The sequence below is a fragment of the Lycium barbarum genome, chromosome 11 (assembly GCF_019175385.1).
Source record: "Lycium barbarum isolate Lr01 chromosome 11, ASM1917538v2, whole genome shotgun sequence".
Taxonomy (NCBI): domain Eukaryota; kingdom Viridiplantae; phylum Streptophyta; class Magnoliopsida; order Solanales; family Solanaceae; genus Lycium; species Lycium barbarum.
In genome coordinates, this window is record NC_083347.1 from 73,992,029 (window position 1) to 74,010,496 (window position 18,468).

Sequence of the window (18,468 nt, forward strand, 5' to 3'; positions counted from 1 at the left end):
TTGAAGCAGGGGAATATAACTTTCCCCATACACTATGTATATGGCTGGCTAGGAGAATGTTTTAAGACCCATTATTGTGCCAATCACTCACATCGGAGTATACCTTTATGCAAGATTTTTGGCAAGAAGATGGCCAAATACTTCAATATATTTTGACGCCCGAAAGTTGTTTCAACAAGATGATGCCCCCCACTTCCATCATTTGTTGTTGCTACAAGGTAGGGAATTATACTTCACCGATATTGGCGATCTCTCAGATTCATGGAACGATACTATCATAAGCCTTCGTTCGACTTTTCAGCTTTGCGCTTCGGTGGGAGAAAATTCATAACTCGGAGTACGAGCGTTGGAATCACAAGATTCCAATTTCTATGGAAAGAGGACTCATTGATATAGAATATATATAAAAATCACGGCCAAATTCCTTTTATATTGGTATAGATAATTCTCCAAATTTCAACTCTGATGCTGCCTTGTTCTATTTTTCAGCTTTGTGCTTCGGTGGGAGAAAATTCATAACTCGGAAAGTTGTCTGTCTTTTACCGACTGGGAAAGTCGACCATGAGAGTTTCTGTATTTGATAGGTTAGGAGCAATGAAGAATGGAAGCAAGATTCGGAGAAACCACAAGCGTATGAAATCATCAGTTTTTCCCAAATCTCAAAATATCTCCAAAGACTTCCGAAGTCTGATCCCTTCTAGGATGAGGCGGCAAACGGATCTTGTGGTCTTATGTGTAGAAGTGATAAAAGCAAAGTCGCATGTTGTGGTCTACACCAAGGAGCGGGATGAAGATGAAGAAAGTGTTGGCTCTTCATATCACGTTACTGTACAAGATGAAAGGGATACTTTATCTCCAATAAGGGTTGATGAAGAATTGGAGGATTTTTCTTGGTGTTACCATATATATGTCGATGATGGCGAACCTCAAGAAGATGAAGACGCTAAGGATGCTCCGCCCGAATTTTAAGAAGGGGTAAAAACGACAGTCGACGCATTGAAAGAAGTCAACCTTGGCACTGATGAAGATCCAAGGCCCACTTATGTAAATTCTTTACTTGCAGTCGATGAAGAGAGTGCTTATGTTGAATTACTTAAAGAGTATAAAGATGTATTTGCCTGGAGTTACAAAGAGATGCCTGGCTTAGACCCTAAAGTTGTGTTCCATCATCTCGCTATCAAGAACGGCACACGTCCTATCAAACAAGCACAACGACGTTTCAGGCCAGAATTGGTTCCCTTGATCGAAAATGAAGTTAACAAGCTTATTGAGGTTGGTTTCATTCGTGAAGTTAAGTTCCCCACATGAATGGACAAATTCGAGTATGTGTTGACTTTAGGGATCTCAACAATGCATGCCCTAAGGATGAATTTCCACTTCCCATTGCTGAGCTTATGATTGATGCCACTACTGGATACGAGGCGATGTCCTTCATGGATGACTCATCCGGCTATAACCAGATCCGCATGTCACCTAAGGATGAAGAGCTTACCGCATTCCGCACTCCTAAAGGTATTTATTGCTACAAAGTAATGCCTTTTGGCTTGAAGAATGCTGGAGCAACATACCAAAGAGCTATGCAAAATATCTTCGACAACATGCTTCACAAAAATGCCGAATGTTATGTTGACGATCTGGTGGTAAAATTAAGGAAAAAGAGTGATCACTTGCAAGACCTGAGAATGGTGTTTGACCTACTACGAAGGCACCAACTCAAAATGAATCCCTTGAAGTGTGCATTTGGGGTTACCTTCGGAAAATTCCTTGGCTTTGTCGTTCGACATCGGGGGATAGAAATTGATCAAGCCAAAGTAGATTCAATCGTGAAGATGGCCGAGCCAAGAAACATCCATGAGTTGAAAAGTCTGCAAGGGAAGTTGGCGTATCTTAGGAGATTCATCTCAAATCTAGCAGGGAAATGTCAGCCGTTCAGTCGTCTCATGAAGAAAGGTGCTCCTTTTGAATGGGACCAAGCTTGTGCCAAGGCCTTTGAGAGCATCAAAACTTACTTGACCAAACCTCCAGTTCTAGCAGCTCCTGTGCCTGGAAAGCCATTGATACTATACATATCGGCACAAGAAAGTTCAGTTGGAGCACTCTTAGCCCAAGAGAATAGCAAAGGGAAAGAAAATGCCCTTTACTACTTGAGTAGGATGATGACGCCAAATGAGTTGAAGTATTCACCGATTGAAAAGTTGTGTCTGGCCTTAGTCTTCTTGATTCAGAAGATGAAACACTACTTTTAAGCTTATGTAGTTCGGCTTATTTCCAAAGCAAGCCCCATCAAATTTGTGATGTCGAAACCTGTCCTTAGCGACCAACTAGCAAGGTGGTATCTCCAATTTCAACCATTTGAGATTGTATACGTTTCTCAAAAAGCTGTGAAAGGGCAAGCATTGGCGGATTTTCTAGCAGACCATCCGATACCCGATGACTGGGAATTAACTGATGAACTACCTGATGCGGATGCGATGGTCATTGAGATTCAACAGCCTTGGAAGATGTATTTTGATGGTGCTGCACATCGCGAAGGAGCTGGCGCTGGTGTGATATTTGTCACTTCTCAAGAGGAGGTCTTACCGTATTCCTTCACTTTAACACAATGTTGCTCCAACAATGTTGCGGAATATCAAGCACTCATACTTGGGCTTGAAATGGATATTGATATGAAGCAGTTACAATTACAAGTCTTTGGAGATTCTGAATTGGTAATCAATCAATTGTTGGGTACCTACGAGGTCAAAAAGCCAGAATTGCGTCCCTATCATCACTATGCACAAAAATTAATTGGGTGGCTCGGCAACGTAACTCTCCAGCACGTGCCAAGAAAGGAAAATAAGAAGGTTGATGCTTTGGCTTCAACATTGACTTTGCCTGACCAAGCGCAAATCACTATATGCCAGAAATGGATAGTACCGCCGGAGGACAATGAGGATGAAGAAAGCAAACTCGAGCTTCTTGTGGCCGTTTCTGAAGCTGAGAAGGTCGATTGGCGACAAACCATGATCGATTATTTGTGTTATAGCATTCTTCCAGAAGATCCAAAAAGAAAGACTGAAATTCGTCGTCGTGCCCCTCGCTTCCTTTACTACAAAGATACTTTGTATCGTAGATCGTTCGAGGGAGTTCTCTTGCGTTGTCTGGGGAAAGAAGAGGCAACCCAAGCTATGCAAGAAGCGCACTCTGGAGTTTGTGGATCACATCAATCTGGGCCAAAACTACACTTTCATATAAAAACGATGGGGTATTATTGGCCAACAATGGTGAAAGATTGTTTGGACTATGCGCGAAGTTGCAAAGCATGCCAATTTTATGCAAATTTTATACACCAACCTCCTGAGGTGTTACATCCAACTGTTGCATCTTGGCCATTTGACGCTTGGGGGCTAGACGTGGTTGGACCGCTACCGAAATCTTCTGGTGGCCACTTGTACATCTTAGCTGCAACGGATTACTTCTCAAAATGGGCTGAGGCTGTCGTCCTCAAAGAAGTAAAAAAGGAGAATGTGGCAAACTTCATTCGAGTAAACATCATCTATCGTTTTGGCATTCCTAGTTATATCATAACAGATAATGGCAAGCCATTCTCCAACAAATTGATGACTAAGATTTGCGAGCTTTTTGGCTTCAAGCAACGAAACTCGTTTATGTATTATGCTGCTGCAAATGGACTACCTGAAGCATTTAACAAGACCTTGTGCAACTTGTTAAAGAAGGTCGTCTCCAAGTCTAAAAGAGATTGGCATGATAGAATGGAAGAAGATCTTTGGGCATACCGAACGACTCATCGCACACCGACTCAAGCAACTCCTTATTCTCTTGTTTACGGAGCTGAAACGGTCCTTCCACTTGAACGCCAAATGCCTTCATTGCGGCTCGCTATCCAATAAGGGCTCACTAAAGAAGAAAATGCTCGTCTACGCCTTGAAGAGTTAGAGGCCCTTGATGAGAAAAGGCTGGAAGCTCAGCAAAGCCTTGAATGTTATCAAGCTCATCTTTCCCGTGCTTTCAATAAAAAGGTTCGCCTGAGGTCCTTCCAAGTTGGTGATCAAGTCCTGGCGGTAAGAAGACCTATTATCATATCTCATAAATCTGGAAGCAAGTTCACTTCAAAGTGGGATGGGCCATATGTTGTCCAAGAAGCCTATACAAGTGGTGCTTACAATCTTATAGATGCAGATGGCTTGCGGATCGGTCCCATCAATGGAAAATTCTTGAAGATGTACTATCCTTGAAGCAAGATGATACTCCTGGCCCGCATGAGTTTAAACTGTGTACGGCCCCAAGTGAAAAAAAAAGTCCGCTAGGTTGAAAACCTCGAAAGAGGCGGCCTAGGAAAAATTTAGGACAAACAAAAAATGTCCGCTAGGTTGAAAACCTCGAAAGGGGCGGCCTAGGCAAAAGTTAGGACAAAAAAAAAAAAAAACTTTTTCAGAACTACGAAATGACTTGATTCTCTTCACCGAGGTATGTAGGCGCTTAGAGTTTCATTCTAAGTTCAGTCGCATAAAAAAAAATCCTTCTTACTTGTTCGGAACTACGAAATGACTTGATCCTCTTCACCGAGGTACGTAGGCGCTTAGAGTTTCATTCTAAGTTCAGTCGCATGAGTAAATATATATATATATATATATATATATATATATATATACACACACACACATATATAGCATGGCGATATGGGATCGACGCTTGACCTCTTTCAACAAGGAGACAAACATAACTGGAAAGAAGAAGACAATTCACAGCAATTGAAGCCGAAGATGATTATAGTTTGTTTTAAACGCTTCTATCAAGTCGGCATTACTTCTTCAAAGAATGATGCCACTAAAAAAATCTTATGGATGCTCCAATTAGTCGCTCGCCAAAGCTAGAATGTCGCTCCTATGACAAGTTGAGATTTCTTTTACCACAAATGCGCAAAGCTGAAGAGTCGAACAAGATAGATTCTAAGCTGAGCTTAGAGAATTATCTGTACAGATGTAGAAAGCATTTGGAAGTCAATTTTATAAATATTGTAGTTCAATGAGTCGTCTTTCCAACAAAATTGGAATCTCGTCATTTTGGCACTCGTACCCCAAGTTATGAATTTTCTCCCACCGAAGCGCAAAGCTAAAAAAAAACAATAGAACAAGGCAGCATCGGAGTTGAAATTTGGAGAATTATCTGTACAAGTCTAAAATTAATTTGGCCGTGGTTTTTATATATATTGTAGATCAATGAGTCCTCTTTCCATAGAAATTGGAATCTCGTCATTTCGGCACTCGTACCCCGAGTTATGAATTTTCTCCCACCGAAGCGCAAAGCTGAAAAATAGAACAAGGCAGCATCAGAGTTGAAATTTGGAGAATTATCTGTACCAATATAAAAGGAATTTGGCCGTGATTTTTATATATACTAGTGCACTTCTCCGCGCTTCGCGCGGTCAAAAAAGATCTAATTAAATTTGCGATTATTTTTCAAATACCCCAAATATTAAAAATAATCTTAATATAATAAAATAAATGTATAAGCTTATAAATTCAATCGTTATGTATATTTCAAAACTTAAATATTCAAAAACTAAACTAAAAATGAAAACAGATAAAAACATCACCAAAGTTTTTAATGATAATAAAAAAAGTAAACGTAGCAGCACAGTAACGAAAAGTCTAAAACAAAAGTTTCGAAATATCTCATGTGTCATTAATATATATATATATATATAAGAGAGAGAGATATATTTCGAGCTCCCATATACCTGGATAAATTCAAAATTTGTGATGGTAATTCAACTCAAAGGAATTTAATCAGTCAACACTATATATAATAAACCTATAGTCAAACTACTCATGTAAAATACAAGTTCAACACGTGATAAAATCATTTTATTCAAATAAAAAATTTAGCTATTTGAACACAATTCACATCCCTTGGTGTGACCCTTTTCCGGACGCTGTTAACATGAGATGCTTTGTGTACCGAACTGTCCTGCCCTAATTAATAATGTCTAAAAAGAAGTATAACTATACTCATGATATTATTTTTCAAAACTTAAAACCAAACCTTTTGGTTGTTAAATACTTCGAAAATAATGACAATGAAATCAATAGTCAGCTAATTAATGTCTGATGAGAGAATTTCCTTTACAACATCCATATTCATAATAATTTATCATCCCCGTGATCACCACGGAAAAAAAACAAAGAAAAAAAGAGTTTCTTACATAAAATAAAGAACAAAGAAGAAATTAAAAAAAAAAAAAACAAACAAATGGTCCACATATTGCATATGAAATATAATTCGGCTAAATAGCTAAATTGTAAGAAAACAGTACCTTTGCAAACCATATAATTCATTCTTGCTGGGTGAGTGAAACATAATCGAGGGAATATCTTTAAAATAACCACAAAATATATGGTGTTTCTTTTGACAAAAGAAATTAGATTTATGAGAATAACTAACCTGAATTGTCATCAAAATCTTTTGAGCTCTGTAGAAATCTCCGCACCACAATCTACATAAAAAGAAAAGTGAGTTAAGCAGAAGACTAAACACAAATGAAACAATGTTTAAGCAGAACACAAATGAAACATTTTATGACTGTTGATCTTTTTAAGCTGTGCGAAACTGAAGAGAAATAAAGGAAAAGATGTGATTACACGAATTAAGAGGTGTAATTAAGAAACTTAAAATGAGTGACTATTGGTTTTTCTTTTGTGAAGTATAGCACATTAATTATTAATTTTTAAAATGAGGAGAAAATTCAAAAAAAGGAGAAAAAAGATAAATAAGAATGGTGATCATAGAGAGGTGCCACATCACCTTGTTTATGCCTAGTTTTATATTATATATAGATTGTATATCAATGAGTCCTCTTTCCATAGAAATTTGAATCTGGTGATTCCAACGCTCGTACTCCGAGTTATGAATTTTCGCCCACCGAAGCGCAAAGCTGAAAAGTCGAACGAAGGCTTATGATAGTATCGTTCCATGAATCTGAGAGATCGCCAGTATCGGTGAAGTATAATTCCCTACCTTGTAGCAACACTAAATGATGGAGGTGGGGGGCATCATCTTGTTGAAATAACTTTCGGGCATAAAAAAAAATTGAAGTATTTGGCCATCTTCTTGCCAAAAATCTTGCATAAAGGTATACTCCGATGTGAGTGATTGGCACAATGATGGGTCTTAAAACATTCTCCTAGCCAGCCATATACATAGTGTATGGGGAAAGTTATATTCCCCTGCTTCAAGTCTGGAGAAGTAGAGATCTCTCTCAAGCCACGATATATGCTCGCAAGGACTGGGACTGCCAAAGAGAATTTCCCTCCATGAGCCATGAAGCTCGCCACTTTAAGAACGCTAGCACGCACGTAGTCAATTTTCTTATGGGGGAGAACAAACTTGCAGAGCCAACATGTTAGGAAAGCCGACAAATTTGTCTCATCTCTAAGTGAATCTTCCACTCCTAGCTCGACGAAGGGGGCATGCTCCTCATCGGTTCGTGGTAAGTAATTCATGTCAATATGCCCGGAAGGATTGTGATTCAATCTTGGCTTCGTTGCACGACCCTTTGATGCCCTTTGCGGAGGCTCCGCGTACCTGCTTGGTCCTCTAAATCAAAATTTCACCCAATCATGGATGGACACCTCATGACGGCCACCTTCGGCAAGTTTGTAAAAGGCCGAAAACAAGTATAGACAGCTCTTGGGGAGCCATGGTTTCCCCTGATTGTCCATTTGCGTCAATTCTTTCGCCGCAGGAACAACTTCATCATAAAAAGATCTATGAATGGGAAGTCCTGCAATTGTTCGTAAGTCCCAAAGTGAGATAGAAATCTCCCCGACGAAAGTGGAAAGCATATTGGTAGACGGACGCCAAAGCTCACAAAAAGCATGCAGTACGTTGTCATCATAATCATATGTAAACAAAGAAGCGTAGATGACATCGTAAACTTTGACACGCTCCAAGACTTCCTTATAGCGAGGAAGCACATCTTCCACCCACTCCCAGTAGCTGGGTGTGTAGCAAACTTTGCCGAAACCAGAAGGTGGGACACTCCAGTTGTTGAAACATCCATTGGGATGAGAAGATTCGCTGGGCGCGACTTCTCAATGAATTGCGGACTTCAACAGAGGGACGTCCATAACAGTGGCCTTGCCTGAGAAGTTGCACATGACATCTTTGGTCTCCTTTTTAGACCATTCTGCAAGATGAAGCGTAGAAAACTCTCCATCAAGTGAGAAGGCACCGATCACTGGAGGTTGAACTTCCAAGGCAAGGACTTTGGCGTTCGAATTTCGTTTGTCGCTCACTATCTCTAGATGAGGACGTGGCGTATCGCGGTCACGAAAGTGCATCATCTTTGTTTAAAGTTAAAGCCGTACAGATGCGCCCAAAGACCTGCAAAAGAAATAAAAAAAAGGGGACAGGTAAGTTTCGTAGAGCATGTCCAAAGCCAAGAAAGCAAAATCAGATTTTGTGGCTGATTAAAAAAAAATATACCTGAGCCAATATAGAAGCAATTTGATTGTGGTTTTCGTATATTACGTAGCTCTATGAGTCTTCTTTCGGACGCCGCAAACCGTTCGTGATTGCGATGTTCCTAAGTCAAGATATAAGATTTTTCGTCAGGACGCGCAAGACTAATAAACCAACGAAGCAGAACTCAAAGTCTGATTCTCGATCAATATCTGAGCAAATATAAATGCAATTGGGTCATGGTTTCCACGTGTGACATAGCTCTACGAGTCTAGTTTCCGAAACATCAAGCGGATCATGATTTCGACGTTCGTACATCGAGATATGAATTTTTTACCACAGACATGCAGAGCTGTGAAGAAAGTGACGAAAATACATATGAAAGAAGAAAATTACCTGATAGAGATGGGTCGAACCAGCTCGACGATGCTTCAAATTGATGCTCAAACACCAAGAAAAGGGGGTGTATTTATAGATGTCAAAATCTGGTTTCTACATAGACTACACAAAGAAATCCTTGTTCCAGTTGGAATCTAATCATGAAAAGTTTAAGCTTATGGAAAGTTTAGGCTTTATATATGGAAAGTCTAGGCTTATGGAAAGTCAATGTTTCCCTAATAAATAATAAGGAAATACCATGCAAATTATGAAAAGTTTAAGCTTATTTATGGAAAGTCTAGGCTTATGGAAAGTAAATAACTTGGTGAATGGGAATTACAACCGGATGCCACACATATTTGAAGCATATTGTTTTCGAAATTACAATCTGCATGAAAAAGCTATGAAAACATTAGCCACTTTCTACTTTCAAAGTGTACTCCGCTGGTACAGCAAAATGTTAGTTTGATCTACGTGGACACAATTTAATAACGCTTGGCTTTCCTTGTTTCAAGCAAATTATTTTGATTCCTAAGGGTGGCAAGCTGGATGTCTTAGTGGATAAAGGCTACAAAGATTTTAATACCAAGTGCCCAAATGTGGCCATGTATCGACCCAAGAAAACGAAGGGGTTATCGGTACTTCAAGCCTAGTCTCTCGAGTTCGACAAGTCGGACACTTCAACAAGCCTTGAAGCAGGGGCCATTTGTAGATGACGAAATTTTATCAAAAGTAAACTCACAAGAAATGCGAATTATATTAAATCCAAGATATATTCGTCCGAACAAATATTATGGGCTAATATAATATGATTAATTGCTTAAGTCCAATTGGTATGGATTTAATTGAAAGACCAATTCAATTGGGCTAGTCTATCTTGTCGGACTTCACATGATAAGCCCACTCTGTTAGCCCAAGGTCCATGCCACGTGTCAAATGACGTGGCGCGCCAAGTCAAGTCAAGGACCAATAAAATCATGCCACGTGCATAAGTGACGCAGCATGTCAAGTCAATAGAAGAACCAATTAAATGTCGCCAAGTGTTCAAATGACATGGTTCAACCAATCATATACAAACCCTAGCTCTCCCCTGCAACTATAAATAGGGGTCTTCACAAAGCCAAAAGGGATGGAAAAAGAAAAGGAGAAGAAAAATACATAGAGAAGCTCTCAGCCGCAAGTCTTCCGCATACTAAGAAGTCTTCGCTCCAAGTGGTGAGCCGCAAGTTTCCATACCTCTACGTTTGTGATTAAAGCTCGGCTCCGTATTCGTAGTGAAATATCAAAAACAAGTGATTCGTCCATTCAAGAACAAGCAAAAGTCCTTGATTGACGGCCGTATCGTGAGGAGAAGAATCAAAGGATTACATCTTTTTATTTAAGATTTCATAAAGATTGTAACCCCCGCGCAAATTCTTGAAATCAAATATTATTCTTTGTCGCTATTTTTCTTGTCTTGATTATTATTTTCAGGAATGAAAGATTAGTCGTTACAGTCATATAGATATGCCGTTAATGAAAGGGCACTTTTTAAGCCTGAAAATAACAATAGGGATCAATTTGATCCAATAAGTGGAAGGAGAATATTTTAAAATCATTTGTAATACCCTAAAGACATTTTTTATTCCATCGGTGGAAGCTAGCCGGGGCAAGTTAATAGGTGAAAAAGAGATACTTCTAAACCATTTTGAATACGTTAAGTGTATCTTTTACCCCTTTGTCAATAGTTTTTTAATTATACTTCTAAACCATTTTGAATACGTTAAGTGTATCTTTTGCCCCTTTGTCAATAGTTTTCTAATCAATCTAATATCTATGTTTGAATAACCATACATCTGTCCATTTGATATATCTTCGCTCAAACGTTATTGATATTAGGCATATTTTATGATTTTTTTTTTAATTAAAAAAAAGAAGTTAAAACATCTTTTTTTTAAGAGTATTCGAATCTGACAAAATTGTTGAAGTGTGTGTCAATCTCAGTTAAAGGTTTATGTTCAAAAGAGTAGACTTATTTTTAGTTAAATTATTATATTTTGAACATGCTCTTCATGTGCGAGTCTAATTCTTTTTCATGTACCACTTACATGTAATTTTTTTTTAATAATGAGTGGCATTGAGAGTTGAACACAAGACCTCCCATGTTTAATTAAGTGTGTAAATCATCTTATTTAAAAGACTAAGATGTTAAAGGGAGCAGCTTATATTTATTTAAATTATATCTCGACCGTTTAATAGTTTCTCTATCCCAATTTATGTGAAATAGTTCATGTCACGACCCAAATTCTAAGGCCGCGAAGCGACCAACTATCACCAAGTCGGTAAGCCATCCACAATCCATTTAAATCAATTAATAAGTAAAACCATGCATAAGAATCATACAAGCCATTTTAAAATTTTAATGAGTCTGTTACTCATAATAAATACATATACAAGTGGTGCAAATCCCAAAACCTGGTGTCACTAATACAAGAACGACTAAGACGGAAATACAAGTATGGGATACATCCCGAATACACTGTCTAGAAATAGGAAAGATAAGAATAATATATATATATATATATATATATATATATATATATATATATATATAAATATATATGAGGAATCCGGTGCCACGGATCAATTGATGGCTCACCTTGAATCCTCCGAACAACCTCATCAACGACCGGTGTAGTCTCGAGATCCGCTCGTGCTACGAACAGAATCTGCACACAAAAAAGTGCATCAAGTATAGAGTGAGTATGGGATAACAACGTGCACTCAGCAGCATCATCAACCGACCCTAAGCTAAAACAAAGATGGGGGTTGGTCTTTGAATAATACTTCCACACTTAACCGTTGTTAGTCCATAACAATAACAATCACAATAATCGCAGATTACAAGCCAAGTTAATGTCACGACCTAGCTAGGAGCCGCGACGGGTACCCGGGGCTAACCACCGAGCACCACTCGCTCTGGTACTCACCTTACTCATTTAATGCCCTTTTTATCACATTTATACTCAAAGCATGGGAAAATCATATTTCATATGAAAACATGAATAACTTTATATGTGTATATATATATATATATATGCCCTTAGGCTATCAAAATAAGAAATGTACATATCGTGAGACCATCTAACCCACACTACGCATCTACGAGCCTCTACTGACATGCTATACATATAGACGGAACAAGACTCCGTCGTGCCCACAATATACATATGTACCAAAAGAATAATCATAAGCACCTCCAAACGATGGAGTGCTCTCAATCAGCCGACAGCTAGTAGGAATCTGGGTCAGGCTCACCTCCCTGTCTACCTGTGGGCATGAACACAACGTCCAAAGAAAATGGACGTTAGTACGAATGTTGTACTGAGTATGAGAGGCATAAACAATAACAATACATCAAGAAAATAAGGGAGGTATCAAATATGGAGCAAACTGTAACTGACTGCGAGTCATATAAGAAGTAATGTATGCTGACTTATTTTTATGCTTATCATAATCTCATGTATGCATAACATGTACATGTATAAATAAACTGCCCGACCATATAGGTGCGGTGTGATAATCAATAACATTAGCCCGCGTCCAGGCCTCCCGCGTCTGGGGTATCATCTCATACCGCCCACTAGTGGTGTCTGCCCATGCCATCTGGCCATGGTGTATAGCTGCCCGCCTTGGCGGTGACTGCCCGGCCAAATAGGCGCGGTGTAATATCATCATCATATGCTCATCATGGTATGCTTATCATAACATGCTTATCATAGTACATGCATAAGCCTCAAGAACAACTATACTCTGTCGGGGTGACGTAAGGTCGTGATCCCCCGATGTCATTATTGAACAATCATTGACATCCTACCTCACCTTCAAGGAAGTAGCACATAAGGTGAGTGTAATCAGTAAATAGCAGCGTCATCTCATACCTCTTAGCTTATATAGAAATCTATGGATATATGCTCTTAGCTTTCCGGAATATAGGAACTCGTGAAGAGGAAAGGAAATCATGCTATAGGATTCATGCCATTAGAAGGAAAGGACTATCCTCACATACCTTTGTCGTTTAGCTAATCTAACTTTCACTTGTTATCCTTCGATATCACGTCGCTACCTTCACGAGAGAATTCAAATTAACATTAGTTAATCGACTATAAAAACATGTCGTTATTTCTAGGGAAAATTGGGAAGCACTTCCTTTGTTTCTAATACTTTTCCCATGTTCTATTTCAACTCCCAAACATTTACAACAACACTCACAATATTGCAATCAACAATCATCATTTACATACTTTAAGCAAAATCCACCATTTCTCTCCAATTTCTTCACATTTATGGTTATGGTTCGTTATCGTGTTTTTCTCACATATAATACTTATTTCATGGTCTAAACACCATTTACAACGTATTCATAATCATAGCATATCAACATTCATGATTCCATTCAACTACCATTCAATTGTGACACTATTCACTTATTCAAGACCCAATTTCTATGTCTTTCTACAATTCAAGCATCTTAGCTTTCCCATACCTTAAACAACATGATAAAGTCATGAAAATTACCTTAGATGATGGTGGAACAAGTATAGAGTGGAATCCTTCCTTTTGCACCAAAGCCCTGCTTCACCTCTTTTGGGATTTCTTAGTTTGGATGAGCTTCACTTGAGCTTCATACACTTTGTTTCATGGATTTAATGTTGTTGATCATTGATTTCCTTGGTATTCTTATGGTTGAAGTGTTTGGAGAATTTTCTAGAGAGTTCTTGAGTGGAAGAGATGGGAATGAAAAAAATGGTCCCTTATATGAATTTAAAAGCTGGCCTGTCACGACCCAACCTAGGGCCATGACCAGTGACCGAGCTTAACCTGCCCGATAACCCAACTTATGTTACCTGTACTCAAACATGGTGTTCAATAGGGTTTATTTAACTAAGTTTAAAAGCTGTAAATAGAATACCAAAGTCGACCTGTAACTCAAAACATCCCAAAACATATTTTTATATCTACGTAACGTATCACAATGCAAGCCAACGAGGCTGCCGATACTTCTGTACAACAAAACAATGGCCGGCAAGGCCAAATAGTATCCATGACACCTACGCTGTCCGCAGACTACTAGAAGAGTATGACCATGCATAAGTGACGGGACAGCCCATAATGTATACGCACAAAAACTATACCAAAACAGGAACAGTCTCCGAAGCAAGTGGAGCTGTCTGACTCTCAATGCTGACTCCTCCTAGGTGGCTGGATTGCCTGACCGCACCCCTGAACCTGCGGGCATGAAACGCAGCCCCCGACGAAAGGGGGTCAGTACGGAATATGTACTGAATATGTAAGGCAGTACTGAATCATAAAACAAGGAAAAGCATAACAATAAGCAAGTTTAGAAAGCAACCCGGGAGTAACCTGGAACAACATTTTGAACCATGTCATGTGGTCCCTTACTCAAATCCTAGCATACACAATATAAATATAGAATCCTAATCGTAGCCGCTTCCGGCTAATAACACAATAGTCCCTTCGGACGGTCGCTTCCGGCGTAGTCATGATGGCCCCTTGGGGCAGCCGCTTCCAGCTTAAGAATATCATAATTCAGCCGATCAGGTGGAACAATAACAATACATATGATATACAGTATGAATATGTAATGAAGTTACAAAACGTTGCACCCCTTTCAGAGTGGTTTCTATTACAACTCCCTTTGGAGAGATCTTGAGAACAAGTTTTAGAGTTTCCTTAATTTACCATTTGCTTTGTAGTGAACATGTAAGTATAATGTATCGCAGAAGCTTCCTTCGTATTATCAACAAGAGTATAGCATGAACGAAACAAGACATTGGGTATCGACTCCAAATCCAACTAAGAATAGAGTATTTATGTTTTACGTTCTTTAGGAGTCATATAAAAGGGATCATGCCAAAATATGAAAGAAGGGTCAGCTTTACATACCTGTTAGCGACTATTCGCAAACCCGTTCGCCTTGTCACTCTTTTAGCCTATTTAATATAAGAGTAACGTTAACGTTAGTAACTATACTTTCTAGTTCATAAATCCGTAGCCCATCACTTATAAAACTTATTCTTTGGCTCATACTTTCCCGTTAAGGGTTTTTCATTATTTAAGGACTTAACGAAAATCGGGCAGCATTTCCCCTATATATTCGCCTAACCCGAATTTCCAATCACCGTTCTGTTAACACAGAAATACCAACAACAACATATGGACATGATCATATCTCCAATCCTTTCAATTTAACAAGGATAACAACATGTTCATAATAACACGACTTTAACTTTAATTATCTAATTCCTTCACTTTCGTCACGCGATCAACAACAACCATAACGACAACAACATCAGTATTAATCCATCATTTTAAGTTAGAACAGTCCCTACTCACGGCCAAAACAACAACTTATACTTCAACATCAACACCTATAACCTTTTACATTCAATGCACATCTATCAAAACAATGGCCGGCAAGGCCAAATAGTATCCATGACACCTACGCTGTCCGCAGACTACTAGAAGAGTATGACCATGCATAAGTGACGGGACAGCCCATAATGTATACGCACAAAAACTATACCAAAACAGGAACAGTCTCCGAAGCAAGTGGAGCTGTTTGACTCTCAATGCTGACTCCTCCTAGGTGGCTGGATTGCCTGACCGCACCCCTGAACCTGCGGGCATGAAACGCAGCCCCCGAAGAAAGGGGGTCAGTACGGAATATGTACTGAATATGTAAGGCAGTACTGAATCATAAAACAAGGAAAAGCATAACAATAAGCAAGTTTAGAAAGCAACCCGGGAGTAACGTGGAACAACATTTTGAACCATGTCATGTGGTCCCTTACTCAAATCCTAGCATACACAATATAAATATAGAATCCTAATCGTAGCCGCTTCCGGCTAATAACACAATAGTCCCTTCGGACGGTCGCTTCCGGCGTAGTCATGATGGCCCCTTGGGGCAGCCGCTTCCAGCTTAAGAATATCATAATTCAGCCGATCAGGTGGAACAATAACAATACATATGATATACAGTATGAATATGTAATGAAGTTACAAAACGTTGCACCCCTTTCAGAGTGGTTTCTATTACAACTCCCTTTGGAGAGATCTTGAGAACAAGTTTTAGAGTTTCCTTAATTTACCATTTGCTTTGTAGTGAACATGTAAGTATAATGTATCGCAGAAGCTTCCTTCGGATTATCAACAAGAGTATAGCATGAACGAAACAAGACATTGGGTATCGACTCCAAATCCAACTAAGAATAGAGTATTTATGTTTTACGTTCTTTAGGAGTCATATAAAAGGGATCATGCCAAAATATGAAAGAAGGGTCAGCTTTACATACCTGTTAGCGACTATTCGCAAACCCGTTCGCCTTGTCGGTCTTTTAGCCTATTTAATATAAGAGTAACGTTAACGTTAGTAACTATACTTTCTAGTTCATAAATCCGTAGCCCATCACTTATAAAACTTATTCTTTGGCTCATACTTTCCCGTTAAGGGTTTTTCATTATTTAAGGACTTAACGAAAATCGGGCAGCATTTCCCCTATATATTCGCCTAACCCGAATTTCCAATCACCGTTCTGTTAACACAGAAATACCAACAACAACATATGGACATGATCATATCTCCAATCCTTTCAATTTAACAAGGATAACAACATGTTCATAATAACACGACTTTAACTTTAATTATCTAATTCCTTCACTTTCGTCACGCGATCAGCAACAACCATAACGACAACAACATCAGTATTAATCCATCATTTTAAGTTAGAACAGTCCCTACTCACGGCCAAAACAACAACTTATACTTCAACATCAACACCTATAACCTTTTACATTCAATGCACAACAAAATGAAAATGAATGTTCATCTTGATCCTTACTTAACAATATATATATGGGTTCCATTTTCGCTACACGTGCCCCCCCCCCCCCCCATGGTGACTCACCATTTTAGCATTGTTTTATTATTATTATTATTTTTTTTTTTAGAATCGGGTGGGGCCCACAAAGCATAATTAAGATAATTAATTTTTAATTAATCACTAATTATTACTTAATAATCTAATCACAATTAATTAGTCCCTAATCTCTAATAATATTTCTACACTAAATAAAATTTATAAACAATTGTGTACTAATTAGAATTGATAATTAAAAGTCCCCATTTCGTATCCGAAAATGATCTCGTCTTTAACTTGAGTCGACTTGCTTGCAAATATTTCGACGTATAAATATACGGGGTATAACATCATTCCCCTCTTTAGAGCATTCGTTCTCGAATGTTGGAAATTTTTAACTTATAGAAGTTTTATGGATAGTTAAACAATAGAGTAAAATATGACGGTACTATTTAAGGTCAAATTAATTGTATCTGATACCGCCAGTATCATGTTATAATAACTAAAACATTACATATCAAAGGTAGTCTTCTATTCGTTTACCCTAGTGCGGATTTATAGCTATGGTCTTGCTATGCTATGGGCGCTCCCCCCCTTAAGGTTTCAACTAAGTTTTTCACTAAGTCTTTGGTCTCGATTTACCCCGTTAATCGCTATGCTTGTATTCTAACTTATGTTGTAATACATCATGTCATAGTGATAAGGGACAGTTCATATATAGCTTATATCCATCAATAAATTATCTGAAGAAGGGTATACCTGATGGTGCATCCTGCGGTGTCTCTAGACCCGGTCTCCCACCTAGAGCGTAGATACGATGCGGCCCAGTACTGGAGCTAGATGCTCTACCTCCACCCCTACCTCGGCCGGAAGAAGTATGGAGTCCTATCTCTGGGGCTCTCACTGGGGATGACGACGCTGCTACCGAATTCTCAGGAATAATACTACCCACTCTTTGTGGGCAATCTCTAGCATAGTGTCCCGGATCACCACAAGTATAGCATACACCCTGACGACACCGTCCTATATGACGTTTCCCGCAAGTCGCACATCGAGGAGGGGGCATCACCTCCTGCCCTGACCCCACCTGCTGCTGAGAACCCGATGCATAAGAAGAACTCTGTCTCTGCCTAAGGGAAGTCTCCCTACCCCGCTGAGATCCTTGAAACTGCAGAGGTGCACTATACTGGGGTCTGCTCTCGCTAGTGGAACCTCTATACTGACCCTCTGACCTAGCCCTCTTGGGCTGACTACTACTCTGCTCCGAGATAGCCTCTCGCTGGCGCCTACGATCCTCTGACCCTTGAGCATAAGCCTGAATACGAGCTATATCCATACCTGGCTGCATCGCTACTGCCATACAAGCCTCCTGCAACCCTGGCTCTAATCCCATCACGTATCGGTGAACTCGATCTTCCATTTCCTGCACAATAGAAGGGGCATATCTAGCTAAAGAAGCAAACTCCACACTATACTCTCTAATAGACATGCTACCCTGCTGCAGGTTAAGGAACCTATCAACCATTGCCCGCCTCAACTCGGGTGGCATATAATGGCGTAAGAAGGCATATGAGAATTCTTGCCAAGTCAGCGGAAGAGCATCCCTACCCCTCGATAATCTCCATGACCGAAACCAATTAATTTCTATACCCTGCAATCTATAAGAAGCTAACTCAACAGATTCTGTAGCTGACGCCTTCATCAC

At 39.2% G+C, this 18,468-nt stretch overlaps 1 protein-coding gene across 1 annotated transcript; it reads left to right on the top strand.

The window, feature by feature from the left end:
* Window positions 1-2,294: 2,294 nt before the first annotated feature.
* Window positions 2,295-3,890, top strand: LOC132619912 (uncharacterized). Its single transcript, XM_060334666.1, has one exon. The coding sequence runs from the start codon at window positions 2,295-2,297 to the stop codon at window positions 3,888-3,890; it is 1,596 nt and encodes a 531-aa protein (XP_060190649.1).
* Window positions 3,891-18,468: the final 14,578 nt, after the last annotated feature.